The sequence below is a fragment of the Coturnix japonica genome, chromosome 23 (assembly GCF_001577835.2).
Source record: "Coturnix japonica isolate 7356 chromosome 23, Coturnix japonica 2.1, whole genome shotgun sequence".
Taxonomy (NCBI): domain Eukaryota; kingdom Metazoa; phylum Chordata; class Aves; order Galliformes; family Phasianidae; genus Coturnix; species Coturnix japonica.
Window position 1 is genome coordinate 4,898,085 of NC_029538.1, and position 18,901 is coordinate 4,916,985.

At 54.4% G+C, this 18,901-nt stretch overlaps 3 protein-coding genes across 6 annotated transcripts; all 3 read left to right on the forward strand.

The window, feature by feature from the left end:
- The first annotated feature begins 153 nt into the window (after positions 1-153).
- ELOA (elongin A) lies at positions 154-9,802 on the forward strand. Of its 3 annotated transcripts, none has more exons than XM_015883359.1 (11): positions 154-357; positions 1,920-1,976; positions 2,614-2,732; positions 3,530-4,745; positions 5,782-5,896; positions 6,302-6,454; positions 6,877-6,974; positions 7,089-7,269; positions 7,769-7,880; positions 8,145-8,296; positions 8,877-9,802. In XM_015883359.1, the coding sequence occupies exons 1-11, from the start codon at positions 265-267 to the stop codon at positions 8,936-8,938; spliced, it is 2,358 nt and encodes a 785-aa protein (XP_015738845.1). In that variant the 5' UTR covers positions 154-264; the 3' UTR covers positions 8,939-9,802. The 3 variants fall into 3 exon arrangements, with proteins under 3 accessions (XP_015738845.1, XP_015738844.1, XP_015738846.1); XM_015883358.2 differs by having other exon boundaries at positions 155-357; positions 6,299-6,454; XM_015883360.1 differs by having other exon boundaries at positions 155-336; positions 6,299-6,454; positions 8,877-9,566.
- A 1,526-nt stretch (positions 9,803-11,328) lies between these two features.
- On the forward strand, positions 11,329-12,919 carry PITHD1 (PITH domain containing 1). Its single transcript, XM_015883356.2, has 6 exons — positions 11,329-11,544; positions 11,651-11,694; positions 11,776-11,853; positions 12,188-12,292; positions 12,424-12,532; positions 12,664-12,919. Exons 1-6 carry the CDS (start codon positions 11,344-11,346, stop codon positions 12,763-12,765), a joined length of 639 nt encoding a protein of 212 aa, XP_015738842.1. The 5' UTR covers positions 11,329-11,343; the 3' UTR covers positions 12,766-12,919.
- Positions 12,920-13,074: 155 nt separating this feature from the next.
- Positions 13,075-18,896, forward strand: LYPLA2 (lysophospholipase 2). Of its 2 annotated transcripts, none has more exons than XM_015883350.1 (10): positions 13,075-13,204; positions 14,644-14,745; positions 15,117-15,148; positions 15,358-15,423; positions 15,536-15,583; positions 15,745-15,815; positions 16,049-16,122; positions 16,281-16,382; positions 16,479-16,655; positions 16,770-18,896. In XM_015883350.1, exons 2-10 carry the CDS (start codon positions 14,668-14,670, stop codon positions 16,818-16,820), a joined length of 699 nt encoding a protein of 232 aa, XP_015738836.1. In that variant the 5' UTR covers positions 13,075-13,204; positions 14,644-14,667; the 3' UTR covers positions 16,821-18,896. The 2 variants fall into 2 exon arrangements, with proteins under 2 accessions (XP_015738836.1, XP_015738837.1); XM_015883351.2 differs by lacking the exon at positions 13,075-13,204 and adding an exon at positions 13,414-13,526.
- The last annotated feature ends 5 nt before the right edge of the window (positions 18,897-18,901 follow it).

The following is an 18,901-nucleotide window of genomic DNA, read 5'->3' on the forward strand; positions in this document are numbered from 1 at the left end:
GCCCGTTTCCGCCCTCGGGACGCTCCGCGCCGCCCGAGCTCCGAACTGCCAGCACTCAAGATGGCGCACCCAGCGCCACGCCAGGCCCCAAGATGGCACCCATTGAACTCTGCCCTTACCTGCCATGGCCGCCGCCGACGGGGGGAGCATCGCGCAGCTTCCGCTTCCTGCCCGCAGCAGAGATGGCGGCGACGGCCGGGAAGCGCCGTGTGGCGAGCGAGAGGTGAAGCCGCTTCCGCCGCCGCGGCCCGTCCAGCACTAAACATGGCGGAGTCGGTGCTGGAAGTTGTGGGCCGGCTGCAGGCTCGGCTCGCGGGCAGCGCGGATCCCAAGAAGGTGCCGGCGGTGACACGGCGGGTGCGGGAGGGACGGGGCCGGCGCGGCCGCGAGGGGCGGGAGTGGCGGGGTCGGGGCCTGATCCGGAGCTCGGGGGTCCCGGCTCCGCTCGGGCCGCGCTGTCAGGGCCGGTCGGGGCCGGTCGGGGCCGTCCGGGTCTGTCCGGGCCGGTCGGGCCGCTCCGCTCGGGGCTGTCCCCGCCGCTCGGTTCGGGCCGGGCCTTTGGTCGGTGCTGGCCGTGCTCGAGCTCTCGGCCCGTCCCGTTGCTGCCGTGCCCGCTGACAGCCGCCGTGCTCGGGGCCCGGAGCCACTTGTCGGGAGCTGCGTGCGGTGCAGCCGGGGCTTGTTGTGCTCCCGGCACGTGCTGCTGCGCCCGGCACCGGGACGTGGCGCCTCGCGGGGCAGCGGCTGTTCGGAGCCGATGGGGCCGCGTTTCATTCAGTGCGGACGCGGCAGCAGCTCCGTGCGGAGCCGGGTTGATCCTGGACACGCACCCACGGAGCGGCTGAACCCCGTGGGTCGGGCGCAGGGAGCTCTGCCGCTTGGCTGGCTCCGTTTGGGCGCCCAGTGCCTGTCTGTCTCCTTCCTCCACCCTCAACCTCACACAGCACCGGAGCGGAGCTGCCAGGGCCCCGTGTGCTCAGCTGGAGCTGGGGAGGCCGAGCTCTTGGCATCCAGCGTGAGCACTGAGAAGTGCCGTGATGCTGGAACTGAGACGTGTAACTCTTCCAGAACAAGGAGGAAAACCTAATTCTTCACTCATAGTGATGAAGTCCTACGTGTGAGCAATGGGGCAGTGGTTTGTGGTGAATTTGTGGTGAATAGGATCCATCCTGTTGTTCTGTTTAAGCGAGATGGGCTCTTTTCTCTGTTGCTTCTTCAAACGCGTACAAATAATTCATTTCCTTCAAAAAGAGTGGAGCTGCCTAAACCTCCTGGGTCCTTGTGTGGTGTCAGTAGAGTGACAGGAGCTGCTTAGGCTAACAGTACTGATTTCAGCATGAGTACAATGGTTTAAGTAAAAGATGTTCCGGATTGAGGCAGCCCTTTATACGGCGTATGGCACAGCAGTGCTGAACAAAGCCGGGTTGTAGAGGTGCCACAATAATGGGAATGCTGACAAGTCTGCTCTGGCTGTAGCTGCAGGAGATAATACAAGAGGTGGTGCTGGTAGGTCTGTGCTGTTGCTAAAAAGCCTCTGTACAGCTCAGTGAGTTGCCCAAGCACCAGTACTGCTCCATTTATGCCCACACAGCCCAGCCCTTCAGCTTCATGTGCCACGGGGCTGTGTAAAGGCTTTGCTACCGACACTGTAAGCCAAAGTTAAATTGTAGTTCTCTGTAAAGGAAGAATTTGTATTTGAGTAAGTTCAAGATTTTTCAGGTGACCCTCATAGGCCAAGTGGCAATAACTTCTTTGCAGCTGGCCCTCAAGTCTGGCTTCTTAGGGACTCGATGTGGAGCAAGATAACAGCTGTCTGCCACCTGGATCTTTCTAACAAGCTTTGTGCAGAGCTTTCCTTTCTAATCATAGTACATGTTTCAGTCTGACAAGTCTTAACGTTTTCCTCCTTGTCTCTGCAGCTGCTGAAGAGTCTGAAGAAGCTGTCTGAGCTGCCCATCACAGTTGACATTCTTGTGGTAAGAGCTGCGAAATCTCTTGTGCTCTCATCCTGTCTGTCAAGTTACAGAATCTGACTGCTAGAAAAATGCTGCTCTCTGGAGCAGGATATGCTGCCTAAGCTGCCTGCTCCAATGTGATGTCATAGACATGGCTGAGATGGATGAGATTCTAGGATTCTCAGTTAGAGAGAGCACCTCAGCCCTTCTTCTGCTTCAGCGTGAAGCAGTGCAGGGCAGGTGGTGGTGCTCAGCTCCTCCAAAGCTTATTGTTTGGTCGGGATTTGTGAGTCGGAGCAGTTCCTAATGGTGACGGAAGCTGCATTGCATTAGGAACTGTGAATCTTTGGAACTATTAGTGACCGGCTTCTGTCTTCAAACAGTTATGGTAAATAATAACTTAGTCTATTAAACCAATTGAGTAGCCTTCAACTTAAAGCAGAGTTATATCTTCACTAATTTACAGAACTGCAGTAAGCTATACAATGTCTGCTGCAAACACAATGTGCTACGTGTGATATCTTTGTTGTTAGATTAAGGAAGCTCACTTTGACCTAGACATGATAGGTAGCAGGCTGACTGCAGGAAGCTCAGTGGAGGAGGTGTGAATGCTGACTGCTTTGCTGAGGTTAGTTTTTATCTTTTCTCTCTCCTGAAGGAGACAGGCGTTGGAAAGACAGTGAACAGCTTACGGAAGCACGAGCTGGTGGGAGACTTCGCCAAGAACCTTGTGGCCAGGTGGAAGAAGCTGGTGCCGGTCTCCCAGGAGGCAGACAGGTGAGTAAACCTGCTCAGTTATCTCAATGGAAAAGTTGTTCTCTTTTAATTTTTGCAGTGTAGATTGCAAACTACTCTGGTCGTGGAAACAAATGAAGGCTCTGGAAAAACCTGTAATACAGTGTGCTGTGTGGGGCTTCTGCTTTATTTTGGAACAGACCTCCTCCCTGTGCTCACCGCAGTGCTGTGTTGCTGACGGCTGCAGTTCAGAGTGAAGGCAGGGACCAACCTCCAAGAAGCTGCAGTTTGATGAAGAGATTAGCAGTAGCTGCCAAGAAAGGGCTTCTAATAAAGCAAAAGATGTAATCTGTTCACTTCCCACTTATGATGCCAAAGAGAGGAAGTTTTAGGCGCAAGTAAAGGAAGTGGCTTGCTTTGAAAGAAGACTTCTGTGTGTAGAGATGCCACAGAAACCAAAGCTAATGCTAGCACTGTGTAGCAGTAACATAGTAGTGTGGTGTCCCTGCATGTTTTAATGGGTGAACTGGGAGCTCCTGTTTCCTTACACACTGTGCAGCCAGAAGCATGTGACATGGAGACATCTCTGTACACCTCTGCCTCCGCTTGCTCAGTGAACTGTGAAGTTGTTAGTCCTTATAAAAGATGCTTAATTCCTGTGTCAGAAATGTGGTTCCTAAATCCCTGAATGTTGCTGAGCTAGTGAGAATTGGTGGTATTATTGCCACAAAACTTCTAAATGCAATTTTAGTCCTCTGTAAGAGATTCCCATCCTTATTGCTCTGCTCATTCATACTGGGAAATTTCAGTCTAAGTAATTTGTTTTCTCATCCTTTTAGAAATAATGTAGATTCTGAAGACTGTGACTATGAGAGGAGCAGCTCAAGGAAAAGACAAGCACCTTCTCCCCAGGAGGATGAGGAACACGACCAGGACTACTCAGAGCCTTTCCAGCCTTCCTGCAGCCAGCTCTACAGCCCAGATCATAGGGAAAAGAAGTCCAGAAGGTATTTAGGGCCTGAAAAATCTCATGAGGCTTATGGCTGTAGCAGCCAAGAGGATAAGAGATGGGACAGATCTTCCCCAGTGCTCTCTTCAGATCAGGAGTACTCAGACTATGGACAAGCTGTGTCACCTGAGCCAAGTGAGAGCCCTCAGGATACGTACACAGACCCTTATGCCTCTGATGAGCAGGAAGAACCAACAGTGTTTCATCAGAAAGTCAGTAAAGGCCATGGCTTTCAGGAGAAGCTGGGGGAAAGCTGGGAGAGGAGCCCTGGTGATCTCCATGACAAAGGGAATGCCAGTCGAAGCAAAGAGCACAAGTCTTCTCACAAGGAGAAGCAGCGACTTGATGGCCGAGGGGAGAACAAAGCCTCTGCCATCAGCCCAGAAAAATTGCACAAGACCTCATTTAAAGAGCATCTCCAAGAAAGCCCCGTGGTAGGGGGCAGCAAGGAAAAGCAGAGGATGTCAGATAGCACTAAGAAGGAGAAAACCCGAGAAAATAGCTCTTCCAGAAAAGAGAAGCTGCACACACAGCCACACTTGGAAGAGTCTATGGACAACCACACTAAGAAGCGAAAACATCAAAACTCTGAAAAAAGCAAACCAGGGAAGTCCAAGCCAAGCGTGGAGACTTCTAACACAGAGCGGGAGAAACAGAAAGCTGAGAGTGACTCCTCAAATAGAATTAAAGACAAGGGGACTTCTGGGAGCTTTAAAACGTCTGAAGGGAAGCACAAAGCCTCTGAGTTGGACAAAAAATCTGCTGACTTGTCCTCAAGTTTTGGGGATGGGGAAGTGGAGGATGAGTTTGAACAACCTACTATGTCCTTTGAGTCATACCTCAGCTATGACCAGCCCCAGAAAAAGAAAAAGAAAGTGGCCAAACCCTCTGTGTCAGCTGGGGAGAAAGATCAAGGGCACAGCAAACAGAATGGATCCAAAGCCAGTACCAAGAGCTCCAGCTCGAGTCGCAAGAGCCCAAGTCACAAGCGGACAAATGAGAAAAAAGCAGAGAAGAAACAAGCAGAGACTCCTAAACCAAACAGGGTAAGGTTCTGGAGGATCTGAAAGTGAGCAGAAAAGGTGGAATCAGCTGCCCTTAGTCCTCAGCTATCCGGTGTTTACTGGTTTTCCCCTTTTATGTGCTGGGCCGTCCCCCATCAGGCTGTGCTTGAGGTGTCTCATCAGGGCGGTTGGTGGCCCCAGGCTCCTGCTGGGACATGCTGTGTCTCACCCACCTGCTGCAGAGCAGCCCCACAGGCGTCTCTGTGTGCTGCTGGGGTGGGACTCTGCTGGAGCTGTGAGTGGAGCTAACTTTTTTTTCTTTGTCAGTACTGCAGTTTTATTAACTGGATGAGTTGGGCCCCAGGAGTGGGGAGAAATGGGAGAACTCTAGAAGCCTGAACTTCCTTTGTGAAAGCTTGAAAAAAAAAAAAAAGTAATGTTTCTGTATATATTCATTGCCTCACAGATGCCGGTTGCCTAAGTATGGAGTAGTGTGTAAAAACCTGTGCTACTTTCTTTTTACTTGACTTTGAAACACGTTTCTCCTCAATGAGTGCTCTTATAATCCTAACAGCAGTTTACAGCCCAGCCTCACCATTCATTCTAATAAGTGTTTCATATAGAAGTTCAAGATTTTCCTCCAGTTTGATGTTCTCTTCCATCACAGCTGAATCTTTTGCAGGTGTGTGGAAAAATGAAAGGAGGCATCACAGATTAGGGAGTGTTTGAGGTCAAGGAAATGTTTCTGTCTCTTCTGTGCTGTTTTTTTCTTCCGTTCTTCGTGTTGTTAAACTGATCTGGGTTCTACCAGAGCTCTTTAGTGCTGAACTTAATGACAGATGTCTTTTATTAGAAGGTGCTGAGTAATTTGGATCCTGAATTTCGGTTTCTATGTATTTGGCAGCCTACAGTCACAGCAGTGTGGCAGAACTGTAGCTTCCTCCTATTTTCTGATGCAAACCGATCATCATTGTGACTTATTGGCAATAGCAAACAAAGAGCAATTCAGTGCTGTTTGTACACATGTGTCAGGATGTCACATTCTCAGCTTAGCTGCATGTATATCCTCTCCTCCCAGATGCTGATCGATGTGGTGCCAACCTTACCGGACATCCCACTGCCCCCGATCCAGGCCAACTACCGTCCTCTTCCCTCCATCGAGTCCATTTCCTGCTCCCAGACAAAAAGGAAAGGTATGTTGGACAGGGAAAGGGGTTTGAAATGGGCTACAGATGCTGTTAGCAGGAGGTGGCAGGAATGCGTGCAGGCTGGGATCAGCTCTCTTTACACTGGAATCTAGTGTCCTGTCTTGATGCCTGGGGCCTTTCAGAAAAAGGTGTGTTGGTTTCTGGTTTGCTTTTTTATTCCCCCATGTGCTCTAGCTGTAATGAGGAAGATCCTTTGCTGATCCTTCCTGAGCTTGAGGGCTGGAATTGCCCTTCCTGAATTGGGTGACATGTTGCAAGTCTCCTAGAGAGGACTTTGGTCCTCTTGGTTTCTTCTGGGAGACTCTGGCTTGTGTCTCTCATGCCATTCGTCAGGGTGGTCTCTCGTTTTCTCTGTTCCCTTCTGACTCCAACTCTTGCTTTCCACAGCAGTGTCCTCACCAGTTGAAGAGAGCGAGGCAGGATTTATAGGTCGCCGGTTGAATTCAAAGATGCAAGTGTATTCAGGCTCTAAAACTGCCTACCTCCCAAAGATGATGACATTGCACGAGCAGTGTATCAGAGTCCTCAGTAACAACATTGACTGTAAGTAGTTTTCCTGATATGTGTCAGTTGTATTTCCATGATTTATGTAACTCTGTCCCCACTGAAGTCCTGGTGAATTCTTTGTGTGCATCCCAGCAGCACTTGGCTGCCTGTTGTCACTAGGCAAACTGGCTCACAGGGGAGAGATCTCCCTGAAAGCTCTGGTGCTGCAGGAGGCAGTAGCCCAGCATGTTGTAAGGAATGATTGAAGTGCTGGAAATAGCAGGAAATAGAGCTTTGCACAGGAACTTCTTATCTTGGAGCTGTTGGTGGCTAATGACTGACTGGAACTACTGCACCCTAGTTCCTTTTTCCTTCCCCTTGAATTGTGCAGCCGCATGCAGCATTGCTGTTTTTTCAGAGTCTCAATCCTTGGGAAAGGAAGGAGGAGGATAAATACTGTGCATTTTGCTTCTTTCTAGCAATCTATGAAGTGGGTGGTGTCCCTTTCTCAGTGCTGGAGCCAGTATTGGAGAAGTGCACCCCAGAGCAGCTGTACCGCATTGAGGAATGTAATCATGTGAGTGCCTGGGTCTGGGAGAGGGATGCTGATTTCTGGACATGGATAGATGTGCTAAGGGACAAGGGAATGAAGTGGTCAGGAATGATCTCTGCTTACGTGTCTTTGTTTCAGGTCCTAATTGAAGAAACAGATCAACTGTGGCATAATCACTGTATTAGAGACTTCAAGAATGAGAAGCCAGAAGAATTTGAGTCCTGGCGGGAGATGTACCTCCGACTTCATGACGCTCGAGAGCAGCGGCTGCTGATGCTGGCGCGGAACATCGGCTCAGCTCATGCCAACAAACCTAAAGGTAATGAAGGGCTGAATGACTGAGGAGTCAGACAGGTCTGGGAAGGCTGCCTGGGGAAAGTCTGTGTGAGGAAGGTCTTTAGGAGTGGCTGGTTTGAATCCAATGCAATGTAAGAGTTGCTCAACTCTGTTCTTCGTGGTAGCACTCACTTAATGCTTAGCAGTCTGTAGATCTCTTCCATAGTGTTGTGCAGCAGTATTGTACAGATGGAATAGCTGCAGAGGCAACGCTTGTGATCTCTTTATGCTAGGATTGAAGAATACCAGGGTAGGGTGAAACATCCTTCCTTTCATTGGTGAATATAGTGAGAACTACCGGCCTGGTCAGTCAGTCTTATCACAGCCAATCTGCAGGAGGTTCAGACCAAAGGGAGTAGGCTGTCTCCTGAGCTTTGGAAAAGATGGACTGCAGAAGTGTGTCTGGAGCTTGCTGCAATAAGGCAAATTCCCAAAAGCTTCATTTTTGGATCTAAACACTGTTTCCCTTTGGCCACCTACAGGTAGAGTGGCCAAAATGGCCTTTGTGAACTCTACTGTGAAACCCCCTCGGGATGTACGGAGAAGACAAGAGAAGTTTGGAACTGGAGGTGCTCTTGTGCCGGAGAAAACCAAGTACGTGTTTCTTGGCAGCATTTGCTGTTCAAGGCCTTTCTTCCTACACATTCCTGCCATCTTTCCCCTGCATACTGGCTGGAAATGAAATTGTATGTCTGGAACATCCTTTTGCAGTGAAACTTGTGGCTGTAATAGCTTCTTACTTAGGGGGAAAAATGGAGACCCTAGTTAATGCTGGCTTTGTGTGATAAAAACAATTGCAGTATTAACATATGTGGCTCATTTGGCTTTACTGAAATATCTGCTCTGTCTGTGTTGCAGAATAAAACCAGTCCTGTTCACATCTGGGAAAAGCCATGCTCGTGTGAGTGAGGAGCGGTCCTATGATGGGCCCAGCACCAGCAGTGCCCATTCTGTCCCATCATCGGGAGGCTCCTTCTCATCCTATGACCCTAGGAAGCCACCAGTGAAGAGTAAGTACAAGCTACTGAGCATCTGTGGTCTCTTATAGTTTCTCCTTTGCACATGGATGAATATTCTTTCTGCTGCAAGAGAAATCCAGGCTGTGTGGGAGGGTCAAGAGGTGTCTTCTCCTTGATGAGAGGAGGGTGAAGTCAGTTCAAACTTCTTGCATGAGAAAAAGCATGGGGAAAATCTGGAGGTGCCGGGTCGGGATGTGGGGCCTGGAGTTTGCTTTGGGGCTCTCAGGAGGTCCTGGCAGCATTAAGAAAGCTGCTGTGCTCCACTGTTTGCTTCACCTGCTTGCCCTTTCTTTGCCTTGTGATGTCTTTGTTCCATCCAGCTGTTTGTAATAAAGAAAAGCTCATTATTTTCAGAAGAAAGCAGTGAGTTTACCAAAGATGTGTGTTCTTGCAGTGCTGAAAGCAGTGTGGGCCCTCCTCTTTCTATGGACTGAAAATAAGATGGGCCATAAGCACTTGTGCAGACCTTCATTGGTCAGGGCTGCAGCTCTGAAGGCTTTTTGCTTTCCTGGTCTGTAAAGTTGATTTTTGTTTTTTCTTCTTTTTTTTTTTTTTTCCTCCTATTTTGCAGAAATTGCTCCCATGATGGCAAAGACTATCAAAGCTTTCAAAAACAGGTTCTCTAGGAGATAGGTTGGAAGCACAGAGCTGGGATTTTTCTCTCTCATGGGGGAGTGGCACTGATGGGGGAGAAGGTACCAAAACAGCCCAAGTCCTTTGAACTCTGCGGAGGCTGCAGCTGCTGGGAGAGACTTTGATCTGCACAAAATGACAGCACAGTATTTTATCTTTTATTCTTGTCCCTTCTCCCTTACGTCCTGTTTCTGGCCTTGTCTTCTCTCTAAAGAAAGATGTACAGGATCTCCAGATGTGAAAAAATGTGAAGTCTTGGCACCTGCTGAGAGTAGAAAATCCAGAGACTATTTACTATTTAACCTCTTAATAAATTATGAAATGATTTTAATTAATACTTCACCCCTCAAGCCCGCCGGTACTATTTATGTCACTCCCAGTAGTCTCCCCCCTCCCAGCCCAGCACAGGGGCAGGCCCTGGCTGCACTGGCAGGAGTCCATCCGGACGGGCAATGCTTCTCAAGGGATCCTGTCCTTGTGGCCTGGTACCTGCTGGGCCCGGAGTCCCACCCGGACTCTGGGACAGGTGGCACTGGTTACCCTTCAGCTCAACAGTTCATTGGCAAGTGCATCAGGTCCCGAGGCTTTGCTCTCTAATCATGTATCTTAATAAAATCTTAGCTCTTGACCTCTTCTCTGCTGTTACTGTAGATCTCGAACAGATGCTTACGTTGCTGTGCAGGGATGCCAGGAGCCGCTGAGGACTCTTTCTCTTCTGCTGTTGTCTTCTGCTGGCTACTGGGAATAAAAAGATGAAGGGTTTGAGGAGAAGTTTTACTGTGCGCCAATGAGTATTTTCCCTTTTTATTTTAAGGGAGTGGACTTTGTCTGCCTCTGGAATTAAAAACAGTTTTAAGATATCAATGAAGGCATTGCTTTGCCTCTTTTAATGATAAGAAGGAATATTTTTATCTTGTTTTCTGTGTGGAACTGGGAAGGGTTTGTTTCCAGTTGGAAGCTGGTGCTCAAATCTCGTCCTTCCCCTGTGTGTTCTCTTATGCTCATCTTCAGGAAAAGTGAGGATTTTAGTCTTAGAATTGAGGTTAGAGAGAGATAATGGATAATGGAACATGTTGGTTTTAATATGCACATACTTCACAGCAGGAGCTGTGAACTCCCAGCTGTACTCAGTGTCTGCAAGGAAAGACTCATGATACCAGCTGGTGGCTGCGTCACAAGGTGCCAGGGTGTGAGGTGTGTGAGTCCAGGGCTTGCTGCAGCACTGCTGTGGCACATGCAGCCTTATCATAGCACTGCTGGGGTGCATCTGCCTTGGAACAACCTCAGCTGGAGGCAGCGCGAGCAGAGATTGCAGCCAGGTGGCACCTGCTTGCACAGTGCTGAATGGTGCTGGGGGTTATGGGACAGGCTCAGTGCTCCGGGCTGTGCTCGTACCCCCGGGCCTTTGGGTGACACAGGTGATGGCAGTAGGGGCTGCTGCTCGGGGGTCGCTGCCCGGAGCTCCTCGCTGGGGAGGAGCTTTAGGAACCCCCGTGTGCTTCTGCTTTCCTTCCTTGTGTTCTGTTTTGATCCATTCTCAGCGTCCTTTTTGCTTTTGTTGAAGGTCTTGGGGAGGTGTTTCCAGCCTCTCCCGTGCTGTTAGTTACAGTCCCAGACGCTTTAATGTTACCGTGTAGCACTCAGTGCCTCGTGCTGTAAGATAACTGCTGTGTCTCCTGCAGTTTGCTCTATTTAATTTGGCCGGACTAATTCCATGTCAATACACGACCTGTTGTGGCCCGGCTCTTCCCCCCGGGGCACAGTGCAGGTGCTGAGCTGTGACTGTACCCAGCCCCTATAGCCCCCTATAACCTCCTATAACCCCTATATCCCCTATAGCCCCCTATGACCCCTTATAATCCCTATATCCCCTATACCCCCTATAACCCTATATCCCCTATATCCCCTATAACCCCTATATCCCCTATACCCCCTATACCCCCTATAATCCCTATATCCCCTATACCCCCTATACCCCCTATAACCCTATAACCCCTATAACCCCTATATCCCCTATATCCCCTATATCCCCCTATGTCCCCCCTCCATCCCATGGCCGTGTCGATCCCCCCCGGCCTCGTTCAATCCCGGTTCTGCTGCAGCCCCGGGGCCGGGGGGGGCTCTGCCGTGTATTTGTACTTCTGTCCCCGATGTGTACATACAATTTTCTATGTTCCTTTTCTTTTTTTTTGTGGTAACTAAGATGAATATTTTCATTAGATAAGTTATATGACAAACAACGATCGTGTCTCAATAAAACCCAACACTGCACCTCGGCCGCCTCTTCCTTTCTGGGCATGCGCGGCTCCTCCCCGGGACACGGGCGGGGCTCCGGGTGGGCGGGGCCTCGGAGGCGTCGGATTTGATTGGTGGGCGCGGCTCGTGGTGGGCGGGGCTGCGCGGGCATGGCGGACGGACACGGACACGGACACGGACACGGCGCCGGGCGCTGCGGCTGCTGCGGAGCGAACGGCGGGGAGCGGGGCGAGGCCTGGGGGCTGCACCTGAAGATCGACCGCGGGCGGCTGCAGTGCCTCAACGAGCGGCGGGAGGGCAGCGGGGCGCGAGTCTTCCGGGCATGGGAGGAGCGCGGCGACCGCGAGCAGGTGCGGGACCGGGAGCGGCTGTGGGACCGGGGCCAGATGTGGGACCGGAGCCTGCGGGCGGTGCCGGTGGGGCCGGGCCCGTCCTGAGCCGCTGCTCTGCCCGCAGTTCGTGGAGAGCGACGAGGACGCGGAGCTGCTCTTCAACGTCCCGTGAGTGCGCAGCCCGGGCGGGGGGCGGCGCGAGGCCCCGCTGTCCCCGCTGTCACCGCCCCGCTTTGCTCCTCCCGGCAGGTTCACGGGCAGCGTGAAGCTCAAGGCCGTCATCGTGATGGGGGAGGACGACGGCTCGCACCCCTCCGAGCTGCGGCTGTGAGTGAAGCACATCACGCTGCCGGGCTGCGCTGTTCTTTATCTGCGGGTCATTGCGGTGCCCGGCGCTGTCAGCAGCCCGGAGCCACGAGGAGGAAGAAGCTGGAGGTTGTTTGGGAGGGAACGTGGCTGCTCGTGGGCTGCGCTGAACCCACCCAGCTCCTGGTGCCTGGATGGTGCTGCTGCTTTGTGGTGGCGGCGGTAATTTGTGCTGCACAAGGCGAAGCGCTGCCTCATTGCTGAGGGGAATCCGGGAGGCACTAATGCGTGGGGAAGGAGCCCATTAGTGACTCTGCGCTTTAATAACTTTCTGGGTTTCCTGTCTCTGTTCGAGGTTCAAGAACATTCCCCAGATGTCCTTTGACGATGCTGCCCGGGAGCCGGAGCAGACGTTCAACCTCAACCCCGACCCCGTGGGCGAGCTGGAGTACCCCACTAAGTACGGCCCGGCTGTGTGCGCTGCTGCCCGCGGCTGCTGGTCTCAGCCGCCGGCTCCATGTCTGGCTCCATGTCTGGCTCCATGTCTGGCTCCATGTCTGGTGTGTTCAGGCTCCATCTGTTTTCTTCCAGAATCGCTCGTTTCTCCAACGTCCACGACCTGTCCATGTACTTCCCAAAGAACTTTGGAGCCGAGACAACGAAGATATTTTACATCGGTCTGAAAGGAGAATGGACGGAGGTGAGAGCCCATATGAGCAGCTGCATTGCTGTGCACGGAGCGTTAACCGGGGCTCAGCCCGAGCTCTGTCGGTGTCGGTCTGTCTGGAGCCGGTCGGGCTGCAGCTCCATGGCCGCGTCCGTCCCGTCCAGGGGCACCGGCACCAGGTCACCATCTGCAACTACGAGGCGCTGCCCAACCCCGGCGACCACCAGCTGCAGCCGGTCACCCCGCACAGCCGCTGCGTGTCGTGACCGATGGAGGCCGGGACGGACACGGTGCCGAACGTCCGGGAGCCGGAACCGCGTCCCGGTGCGCGGGACAAAGCGGCAGCGCTGAACGGGCCGGGCCGCTCCACTGCCGAGCTGAGCCCTTCTCGTTGCCAATAAAGATTCCGAGTTCACAGCAGCCGCCGTGACCTCAGCGGGCTCCGTGGGGCGGCATTGCCCGGCACCGTCCGCCATTGCCCGGCACCGCCCCTCGTGTGTGAGCGGCCCCGCGGCGCACAGCGGAGCTCGGCCCGGTCTGGTGGCGCCGTCTGCAAAGCTACTTCCGGTGTGGGCGGGGCGCATCCAAGATGGCCGACTCGCTGATGTCGTCACTTCCGCCGCGCTGCCCCTGATCCCCCCGCGGCCGGAAGTTCCGGTGTCTCGCGGCGGGGCCGGAGCAGCGCGCGGAGCGGCCCGAGCGGAGGTGGGGGATGGGAACGGGACGGAACGGGAACGGGGCAGGAACGGGACGGGGGAAGGGTCGGACCGCGGCACCGGGACGGGGGGGGGACGCTCCGGCCTGTCGCGCCGTGAGGCGGGGCGGGAGCTGGACGGGCCGCGTGGGGCGACGCTCCGTGAGTGGGTCGGGGCGTCCGCGGGGCGCAGCCGGTAACGGCCCCGAGCGGCACGTGGTGCTGAGCAGCCGCCGTGGGAACGGGGAGCGGCACCGGGACGGGCCCCGCTGAGCTGAGATCGATCTGCGCCTGCGTGAGCGGCGGGACCGCGTCCGGCATAAGGCGGGATCGGTAACGGCCGGAGCGACGTGACCCCGCGCTGCTGTGACACGGGAACGGGGACGGGGATGGGATTGTTGGGGCTGTTGGGGCTGTTGGGGCTGTTGGGGCTGGGGGCGGCTCGTGGCCTCGCCCGGTTCTGCCGGTCCGGTCCCGGGTCGCGGCGTCGCGTGTCAGCGGGTGGGAGCGCGCGATGTTCCCTCGTGGGGGCGGGGGGGGCGCAGCTGGGGGCGCTTAATTCACCCTGAGCCCCCACGGGGCTGGCAGAGCTGAACGGAACTGAACGGAACTGAGCTGAACAGAACTGAGCCGAGCCGAGCTGAGCTGCGGGACGGGCTGAGCTGCTGAGGGGCAGCCGCTGTGTGGGTGCAGCCGCTGTGTGGGTTCCCCTTAAGGCCCCTTCCACCCCCGCCGTGCTGCGCTGCTGTTCGCTCTGAGCAGCACAATTCAGCCCGTCCATGTGATGGAGTCGCAGCTCCTGTTGCCTCGTGTTGGCTGCCCAGGAAGGTGTGTGAAGCTGTGGGGGAGCTGCTGTTGTTTGTGGCTGTCAGGGATTTTGGCAGGTGCTGTTTTTCTGCTGGTTGTTTTGACCCCGGAGCCCACATGGCACAGTGTGGCCGCCGGCTTCCTGTGCTTTTGCTCCAGCTGGGGATCGGCTGCAGTCGCTCAGTGAGACAAACCAAGCGGCTCATAGTGCACACGGGGTTCGCTGCACTCTGACTGTGGGCCTGGTGGGAGCACGAGGGCTCTGCTGCCCTCAGGTCTGGGGTTGGCAGCCTGACTCATTCCTGGATGGTTCCACAAAGAGCTGAAGCTCGTACAGAGCCGTCAACGCCTGTTAAAATTGCTGCGTGCCTGAGCTGGTGCTTCCTGCTGTCCCACTGCTGCCGATTTGGGTCAGGCTCCTCCTTGCCTTTACCAGGAGCCAGGATGCTGATGCTGTTCTCTGCCCATGTCGCTGCTGTCACTGGAATAGCTTTGGCTATGAGGTGTCACTGAGCTAATTTTAATGTTCTCCATGCCCCAGGCGTATGGCCTCACTCCCGCGTGCCTCCAGAGCTGCTACGTGGGCAGCATTTGCGTGCTTTGAGTTATTTTCCTGCCTTACCTTCGTCCTTCTGCCCCACAGGTGCCAGTGTTTGAGACTCGGTGTATGTGCGGTAACAACATGTCTGTCCCCCTCCTCGCTGATGCAGTGACAGTCTCAGGGGCAGAGCGGGAGACTGCTGCGGTAAGGGGGCTGCGTTGGCGGGGACCCCTCCTACCTCATCCCTCTGTCCTCTGGTCTTCCTGGCTCTGGGGCTCCTCTGCTCTTAGATGGGGAGCAGTGAGTTTCCTGGGATTTTTGGTGGCTCGGGCTGAGGAAGGTGGCACCCAGGGCCCTGTGGCAGAGTGATTATGGTGATGGTGCCTGTTCCACCCATCCGTAATGCTCAGAGCTGCAAAGGCATGTTATTACCACCAGCTAATTTCTGCCTGTTTGATTCTCTGCTGCTTAGTGACTAAATGGCTTTTTGCCACGTCCCCACGTGTCCCTGCCTCTCTCCTGGTACACAGTCATCACACCAGCTAATTCATTTGTTTTTCTGCTTTATTTAATAGGTCATTTTTTTACATGGCCTTGGAGACACAGGGTGAGTATTGCTGGAGCTGTCTCTGTGCCACGTGGCTGGATGTGGGCCCGGCTATTTGCTGCTTTGCATGGAGCGGGATGTGTCTGGGGCTTTGATCTCAACCACAGCAGCTGAGCTTGTGCTACCCAAGTGGGGAATCTCTCACCAGCGGCTGTCTGTGCTTCAGCCTGAATATTACTGATGCCCTTTTACTGATTCTTTTTCCCCAGGCACAGCTGGGCTGAAGCTCTCTCCTCCATCCGCCTCCCCTACGTGAAGTACATTTGCCCTCATGCGTAAGTGATTGGTGGAGGGTCCTGCGAGGGCTGGGTGGGTAAAGACGTCCTGCAGCCATGGGCCCCTTCTGCCACTTGCTTCTCTGAAACATCCAAATTATTTTCTCTGCAGACCCCGGATCCCAGTAACCCTCAACATGAAGATGGTCATGCCTTCCTGGTGAGTGCTTTGGGTGGCAGAGGTGGGGTCTTCCAGAGTGGGTGGAACCCTTGAGGGGTATTTTGGGGAGTGAGATGGATTGAGGAAGAGCACCCAACTCCCTTCTCCCTGCATGCTGTGTGCTGGCTGAGGTTTGAGGCTGACTCTGCTGCTTCTCCCAGGTTTGACCTGATGGGCTTGACTCCAGATGCACCCGAGGATGAAGCCGGAATCAAGAAAGCTGCAGAGAGCAGTAAGAAGCTTTGGAGAGGGGGAAATGCTCCTGGGTGCCTCTCCTTTGGGGCGGGTGTCCTGTTTCTGCTTCTTCCTTTCTCCTGCCTTGTGGTTCCAGCCCACTTCTCCCAGGCTGCAGCCAAGCTCATTCAGTCTGTGGGACCTCTAGTGGCTGCCACTCCCTGTGTGCTCCTGCACCTCAGGCCTCAGGCAATGCTGCTTTTACTGACCTGTTTTTCTGTTGTTTTCCAGTTAAAGCAATTATTGAGCATGAGATGAAGAATGGAATCCCACCCAACCGTATCATCCTGGGAGGCTTCTCACAGGTGAGCTGAGCTGCATGGGGCCGTGGGGCAGGGCAGACAGAGGGCTTGGGCCCCCTCTTTCCTTCCTGAAGATGGGGAGGAGCTTTGCTGACAGGGAAGAAGCTGAGTGCTGGGGCTGTGTGGGGCACGTGGCACTAACACCTTCCTCCTCACTGCAGGGCGGTGCCTTGTCACTGTACACGGCTCTCACCTGCCAGCACCAGCTGGCTGGCATCGTGGCACTCAGCTGCTGGCTCCCGCTGCACAAGGCCTTCCCACAGGTACCCTGCCCTGCTGCCACTGTGCGCATCTGTAAAGCACCTGCCTTCAGGGGGTACCCTCTCTGGGCATCTTTAAATGCTTTTTCCTTTTTACAGGCAGCGAGTAATGGTGTGAACAAGGACATTGCCATCCTGCAGTGTCATGGGGAGATGGATCCTATGATCCCTGTCCGCTTCGGGGCCCTCACTGCTGAGAAGCTGAAATCAGTTGTCACCCCTGCCAAGGTCCAGTTCAAAACCTACCCTGGTGTGATGCACAATTCCTGTCCTCAGGTCAGTGCCTTTGGCAGAGGGAAGAGGAGGGTCTGTCACAGCTGCAGCTTTGGGATCAGCTTGTAGGCACGGCCCTTGAGCAGCCCTGATGCAATAGGCTCTGCTCTCTTGCAGGAGATGATGGCGGTGAAGGAGTTCATCGAGAAGCTGCTGCCCCGGATCTAAGCAGAGGCATCAAGACTGTCGCAGGGAAGGATGCTGAGGTCGCAGCTGCCAATCTTTCCCCTGTGACCCGTCCACTGCAAACGGAAGCCATGGCACCCACCCTTGCCTCCCACCGCAGGCTGGCCCCCACCTCTTCCCATCTCCTTGCTCTGCCTCCTCTCTGCCGGGGGTGCCCTGTCCCCCTGCTGCTCCCAGAGCTGAGGTCAGAGCTCCCTAAGGCGAGCCTTGAGTGGCCTTTTCTCTCTTCTCACTCTGAGCAGTTTCTGTGGGGACCACCATTCCCTCAATCTCCCATTCAGGCACTGCAGTGTGTGGGGCTGGCGTGGTGCAGGCCAGTTGTTTTTGTTATTTGTTTCTTTTGTAACAGTGTTAGGGGTGGGACATGCCGGGTGCAGCGGGAGGAGTGGGGCGGGCACAGGATGGGGCCTCATGGCTGCTCTCAGTCCACTCAGGTGACTCACGGGTTTTCAATCAGAGCTCAGGAACCCGGGACTCTCCTGCAGATGCCTCAAGGCCCAGGGAGAGCTTCTGCTCTGGGTTGGTTCCATCAGAGGCTGCCCCGACCTCAGGGGCTTGGCAGAGTGGCAGCTGTGCAGCTCCCACACCTCTGCACGTGAGGCTGTGGCCCATGCCCTGTCACGCACGCACACTCCATGGGGCAGCAGCAGCTCTGTCCTCCAGATAATCACCTCCTTCATGCTCCTCCTGTCTTTGCTTTTACAATCTTCTCTTCAGCCTTGGATGGGGGCCCAGAGGGGTCTCACCCTCCCTCAGCCGAGCTCTGCATCCAGGTGCTGCTGTTTACAGCTGGCTGCTTAGCACCTCTGCCACAAAGCTTGCTCTGTGCTGGATGGGTCCTTCATGTCTCTCTTGCTGCTATTTCTCCTTCCCTTTGGACCTGGGCTGACTCAGGGAGGTGGAGAGTGGGATGAGGCATCCTGGCCCTGGCTGGCATGGCTGGAGGCAGCAGGTTGGCTCCCAGTCATTATCTCACTAGTATCTGATGCCTGTGAGCTGCTGTGCTGGTTCTGTGGGGCATCACAGGATCTCTGTGCTGTCCTGGGCCTGGGTGAAGAGTGGAGGCCATGTTGGCCTTTCCAGTGTACAGTCACAGGCTGGCTGGGACCAGCACCCAGCACGGTGCCCCTCACCCAGCTGGCTGCAGCTGAGGCCGTGCCTTTCCCTGGCCTGGAAGGGCACAGCCCAGAGCTGCCCCCTGCGCCCCAATCACCTCCTCCACCTGCCACAGGTGGGCTCCTATCACCTTCTCCCCTCCTGCAAGGCCACGGGCAGAGGCTGTTGAGCAGTGCTGCCCTTCTCACCTCCCTGGGCTGAGCCCGCAGCACTGCTGAGCCCGCTGGGCTGGAGCTGACAATGTCTTCTTAAAAAACAAAAACAAAACCAACCTGGCTGGGCCACGGGCTGCAGCTCCTTCCCGTCTGCTGCCTCTGTGGGTCCCTGCTCTGTTCTACTGTCACCGTGCACAGCCCTGCTTGGTGCCCTCAGCTGTGCCCAGCGGCTCTGTGGGGCAGAGGGAACCTCATTCCAGCCCTGGGGATGTGCAAAGCAATAACCTGCTTATTGGAGAGTCGGGGCTGTCAGACCGATCCTTGTTTTTTTGGGTTGTGTTTTCTCTTTTTCCTTTGGGAAGTCTTAAACCAGCAAATTCCGCTGGCATTAGGGGAGCCCAGCTCTTCCCCTTGCATGGGGTTATGTCCTGCTGTTTCTTCTGCTTGGTGTGTTTAGAACTGCTGCAGTCTGTCCCCCTGCTCTGGGCAAGAACTGGGAGCACGGTGGGGCCAGCAGGGGCTGGGGACCCACAGCTGCCCTCAGGCACCGCTCCCTGTTGCATTTCCCTGCTCACTCCCAGGGAGCAGCTGGGGCTAAGGCTGTGCTGAGGATCCAGGGAGGGAGAACAGCTTCTCTCCACTCCTCACTACAGCTTTTTGGTTTTAGGTTGTTCTTTTTTTTCCTTCTTCCCCTCTATTTTGTCTTCCTTGTCTGGGGTCTCTTTGTGTGTGTGGTCCACAGAGTCAGATACAAGGTTAAATAAATCATAAACCTCTCCCAGCTGAACGGGC